Source organism: Schistocerca nitens, chromosome 6 (assembly GCF_023898315.1).
Source record: "Schistocerca nitens isolate TAMUIC-IGC-003100 chromosome 6, iqSchNite1.1, whole genome shotgun sequence".
Lineage (NCBI taxonomy): Eukaryota > Metazoa > Arthropoda > Insecta > Orthoptera > Acrididae > Schistocerca > Schistocerca nitens.
The window spans coordinates 568,955,449-568,961,448 of NC_064619.1; the positions used below are offsets into that span (position 1 = coordinate 568,955,449).

The 6,000-nt window shown below is 36.9% G+C and overlaps 1 protein-coding gene across 1 annotated transcript in view; it reads left to right on the forward strand.

Annotated features, from left to right (window-relative positions):
• Window positions 1–3,932, forward strand: part of LOC126262772 (pre-mRNA-splicing factor syf1 homolog) — a 149,654-nt gene extending 145,722 nt beyond the window's left edge. Inside the window, exon 19 of the mRNA XM_049959588.1 lies at window positions 3,528–3,932. Coding sequence (XP_049815545.1) covers window positions 3,528–3,607 — 80 coding nt within the window. The 3' untranslated portion in view covers window positions 3,608–3,932. The remainder of the gene's footprint in view (window positions 1–3,527) is intronic.
• Window positions 3,933–6,000: the final 2,068 nt, after the last annotated feature.

The window sequence follows — 6,000 nt, forward strand, 5'->3', positions numbered from 1 at the left end:
ATTAGCCAAAAACAATTTAGATACTCATCTTGATTTTTTGAAGTACCTGTAGTTCAGCTCGTTATCTTCATATATCTTAGGGTATGATTCTTGAGGTCCAGGTTTGTAAAGTATCAGTGAAAATGTTTATTCACAGTGTAAAGACTTGCCGGCCAAAGTGGCCGTGCGGTTAAAGGCGCTGCAGTCTGGAACCGCAAGACCGCTACGGTCGCAGGTTCGAATCCTGCCTCGGGCATGGATGTTTGTGATGTCCTTAGGTTAGTTAGGTTTAACTAGTTCTAAGTTCTAGGGGACTAATAACCTCAGCAGTTGAGTCCCATAGTGCTCAGAGCCATTTGAACCATTTTTTTGTAAAGACTTCATAGTTTATTTCCAAATCCAACATTTCAAACAATCAGCTTCATGTTTTCAACTTTATGAACTACACGAAAGAGAGTCACAGTTAAATAAACAATCAAAATTGATGCAGTTGCATTGCATTTCAGTTCCATGTTTCATTAATAATTGTAGAATTAGGTAAAAATGACATTCATGTTCCACAATGAGTTCACAGTATCAGGCCAAAATTGAAACTCCATTCCAAAACATTGACATTGTTTTCTTCAAAAGCTGAACAAAGATTGTGTTACATAAAAAACTACACAATGATAATACATCTCTTTGGTGCAGAGTCTTGGTGATACGTTTCTACAGCTTTGATACCTGTACCTTTCGATCATAAGTCATGGCTTTGTGCTTTTAAGATGGATGTTGAATATGACGAGCTGTTTGGCTTTATTCAGTGTACTTAATCAGCAACTAATGTAACAAGGCCCAACACCTTTTGAAGAAAACAATTTTAAAATTGTTGGAACCTAGGGGAAGGGTTCCTTTAACCCTTATTTGCAACTGGTTGGCTGATTTTATTTATTTTATTTATTTATTTATTTATTTATTTTGAAACCTCTCCAAGTTTACTGTAATACAGTTGCTGAAGATGAGCCATTTTTAAGATTGTATAATTGCATATTTTTGAACAACATTTTGAAATGGAATCTCTGTGATCAAACATTGCAAAACACAAGATATGTGCCAATTACAGATGAAAGACACAAATAAAATTTACCAAATATTAACTTCTTTACAATTCCCAAGACATTACATAGAACATGTAAAAAGAGCAAAACTATAAATAAATGTTCTCATATAATACATCAAACTCATAGGCTGACTTATTGAACATCAGATTCACAATTTTTTTAAAAAAAAAAAAGCATAACTGAAAAAAATGAGTGGAAATATAAAATTCATCAATCATGGTTGGTCATAATCTACTGTTTAACAAAGTTCCTTCTGATACTAATTCATCATAATGTCAACATCAAAGAAAGTTGCTTTGGATTTGGAAAAGGACCAGGTGAATTTGAGTTGAGAAAAGGATGAAGCTGTTCCAGGAAGTGGATGATTTCCACCTCACTTTGAGGGCAGACAACCTCTAAGTATTATATTTTATTAAGTTTTCTTTTGAACATTCTTCTGTTTGATGTTTTTCTAAATTACATGTTTTAAATAATAAATATCACCCAATCACTTCACAATTGCCGTTTTGGTTGGGAGCTCTGTGAGCTGTTTCCGTACTCTGCTATTCGTTGTTTTGAAGGACGCATCAGTGGTCGAGTCAATCAAAATGTAATGTGGTTCCTGAACCATACTTGATGTACGGCAGCGGATAAAACAAACTTAAAACTGCATTGTCTTAATACATTCTTCTGTCGAAAGACAACAGAAACGAACACAAGGAAAATGCCTTTTCTTTGTTATACATTCACTTTTAACATGTTCTTTTACACGAAACCATTGAAAATGAAAATAAAAAAGTTGTGTTACAATCAAAAAATTGAAGTGAACATGTTATACATTAATAAATTAATATGTATGTTTACAGAGATGCATTCAAAATTAAAATTAATCTGTCATTTTACAATCTAATAACTTGACTGTGTAGCAGATAAAAAAACACGTTCAGTCTCATAAGTGAATCTATAGGAAGCCGTAAGAAATGAAAATGAAATATAGATTTTGGTGCACGAACTAATAACTAAATACAGAAGAACAAACACAGAACTGGATTTGCGATCACATAATTTTACAGACACCTTTACAGACTGGTGTGGAAAAATCTAATGGCATTAGCAAATCTTTTACGTATTTACTGACAGAAATGAACTATGTTATTTATTAATTTCTGAAAGTATTTGTATGGAGTGTAGCCATGTATGGAAGTAAAACATGGACGATAAATAGTTTGGACAAGAAGTGAATAGAAGCTTTCAAAATGTGGTGCTACAGAATAATGCTGAAGATTAGATGGATAGATCACATAACTAATGAGGAGGTACTGAACAGAATTGGGGAGAAGAGGTGTTTGTTGCACAACTTGACAAGAAGGAGGAACCATTTGGTAGGACATGTTCTCAGGCATCAAGGGATCACAAATTTAGCATTGGAGGGCAGGGTGGAGGGTGAAAATCGTAGAGGGAGACCAAGAGATGAATACACTAAGCACATTCAGAAGGATGTAGGTTGCAGTAAGTACTGGGAGATGAAGAAGCTTGCACAGGATAGAGTAGCATGGAGAGCTGCATCAAACCAGTCTCAGGACTGAAGACAACAACAACAACAACCAAGAACTGGCTTGCACCTGGATGCTTCAAGCTGCAGACACAGGTTCAAGGACGAGTGACAGGCTTGGAAGGCCCAAGTCAAACAAAGATAATAATAGAATGAGTTACAATATGCCAGAACATTAGGGTGATGTACAATTATACATCATATGTGCTTTCGACATAACAAGTTGCAGGATGATATTTTCATACAGACATATTAAACATAAATTAAAATGGCATCTCCTACATTGAAGGAATGCAATATTCCTGCATGCACTAGGAATCTTCAAAATTTCTAAGAGGAAACAAAGCTCACTTGACATTTTGAAAAATATCTCTTTCTTCTGACAATCTGGATGCAAACCATGCATAACGTAACATTTTTGTAAATATCTGTGCGGAAATTGGCGAGATACGATTGAATGTATTTCAACAGCATCGTCATGAAAAAGAATTTCTCATACACTGTCAATCAAATATGAAAAAGTATGATGGTGCAAGGTAATGTTTTTATCTTTTGTATGGAGATAAAGGCCACATAATATCAGAAACTCAATAAAAGTTCATGCAAATACGTGTGCCTTTTCATCACATTACCTTTCAAATGTAATGTGTATGAAATAATATGTTGATATGTGGCCAATTAAAACTGTAGTAGACTACTGTCTGTCTTTCATGAGCAGCATGTGGTAGCACAAGAGGTGGAAATCTGAGATCAAGTTCTATTCTAACAGATAGTTAAAATAATCAAACATCGTATTTAAGAAATATGTTCTGTGTTTATTTTGAATCTTTGTTTTATTATTCATAGTGATGTCTGTTCAGTTTGACATTCCATGAAAATGCAATGATCCCAATAACCCATCTGTTTTCATTTTCCAGATATTCCAGTGGAGAAACAAGAAATACCATCTGAAGTTTTTGGTGGCCTCAAGAAAGAAGTAAATGAAAATGATGACTAGTGAACTTGCTATGCAAACTAAAATTTATACCTTCAGCTGCATGTTGTTTATATATTTTTAATTCATTCCATTAAAATATCTGAGAGTAAAGGTACTGTGTAATATTTGTACCAGATTATGTACAAAGAAAGACACATATTGTATTACCATAAACAAGATTAAGTGCATATTATTTCCAAGACCCAAAAAATTATTTTCATATGATGATGAAAACCTTGTATTGAGTAGAAGCAGTGGAATGAATAAAGACAATAATACATCGTACAAAGGATATGTTGAGCAGTGTATAAGAAAATAAAACAAGGCTTTTTAACAGACAATTGAGATTTTAAACTTGCTTCCCTCTTCAGTTGAGGCCATGGCGTGTGTGGGGTCCCGCACCCAAACAAAACACAAACAAACATGGGGGTAGAGAGGGAGGGGGAGAGAGAAAGAGAGAGAGAGAGAGAGAGAGAGAGAGAGAGAGAGATGCTTTAGAATGCAAGTTCAGCTATTGTGTTCAGCTTTTTTTTAATCTGCCTATATGCTGTTTACCTCACCTCTGTGGTGAGTGGTTGTCTTGACATATTCCATTGTTAATAAATGTATGTTTTAATGATGAGTGAGCACTGATTCATGTTTTACCATAATGTCAAGGTGTGGGCTCAGGCTAGCATTTTATATCACCTGTTTCATCTCTGCCAATATGGTACTGAACGAATTGAGGTCCGACGAAAAACTGGATAATTGTCAAGAGCAACCACATCTGGCCCCCACTGTTGCTTTGCATATTGGAGACTGGTACTTCTAGAAATATGTTTCTGCTTCCTGTTACACTGATGGGATCATGATGTCATTGATGACACAAGTACAATGAATTGCATCAATCAGTCAAATATTCTCCGAAAACTTCAATGTCTACAGAAGAGAGACCCATCTCCAGAGACACTTAGCGACTGCACGATCATCCCTGGATAAATTTGTGGTCAAAATGAATACCTTGTGGCCTGAGTAGACTGAGGAAAATTTAAATTAGTCAGAAAATATGAGCCATGCACACAAGTGTGCCACTTCCAGGATTCGGGGAGGTGCTCCAGCCCTGGAGCAAAGTTGTTTGGTAGATTAAGAACTAGGCCAGTGTACCAGTGATGTGATTTGCAAACATTTAGAAAATGTTTGCACACTTTCACATATGATAACACTAGTCACAGACAGTTTGCGGGAGGTGACAACAGGAAGAAGCACCCAGCTACCCTCTACCACTAACATTGCCAGTCCAATAATTAACGTGTTGACCCCGTGAAGATATGGGATAAATCCCAGAAAATATTTTTCACTAATTACAACTGACATTACTCTCAACGAATGTTTGACAGCATAATTGATGTTCATCACACCGGCCGGGGTGGCCGAGCGGTTCTAGGCGCTACAGTCTGAAACCGCGCGACCGCTGCGGTCGCAGGTTCGAATCCTGCCTCAGGCATGGATGTGTGTGATGTCCTTAGGTTAGTTAGGTTTAAGTAGTTCTAAGTTATAGGGGACTGATGACCTCAGAAGTTAAGTCCCATTGTGCTCAGAGCCATTTGAACCATTTTTTGATGTTCATCACAATTCTGTCAACCGTGACAGTGTTTGCTAAAAACCTTATATTCCACACGAACAAATTCCCATCCTCCATAAATGCATTGCAGTCCCAGATTGCCTATTGTTGATGAGGCATAGCTCATGAATAATGTAGCTGAATTTATAGCAAGATGGTGCAGGTATATTGGATTGTTATCGGCTATCATAGAACAAATGTATCATAGAACAAGTGATGAGCTTACTGAAATGATGCCACACTATACTCTCAGAATATCCAGCCACATCTGGGATAAAGTATAATGTACCATGGTATTCTACAAGAAAGACACTCGTGACCAGTATTTCATATTGGGTGGGGTGATGCTGTATGGAAATTTAATGTTTCCGACTTTTCACAGTTGTTGATATACAGCTCCTATGGAAGCACAAACATTCTGAAGCTAGCTTGCTGTCATACTGTGCACCTCATCCCTGGAGTTAAGAGCTTTGTATGCAGCAGGTGGTGGTGTTACCACTACCAAGTGCCGTGATTTGAGTACCTCTAAAACTTTATCCTTGTGCTACAGTTTAATTCTGTTATGAATGTTGTTGTTGTTGTTGTGGTCTTCAGTCCTGAGACTGGTTTGATGCAGCTCTCCATGCTACTCTATCCTGTGCAAGCTTCTTCATCTCCCAGTACCTACTGCAACCTACATCCTTCTGAATCTGCTTAGTGTATTGATCTCTTGGTCTCCCTCTACGATTTTTACCCTCCACGCTGCCCTCCAATGCTAAATTTGTGATCCCTTGATGCCTCAAAACATGTCCTACCAACCGATCCCTTCTTCTAG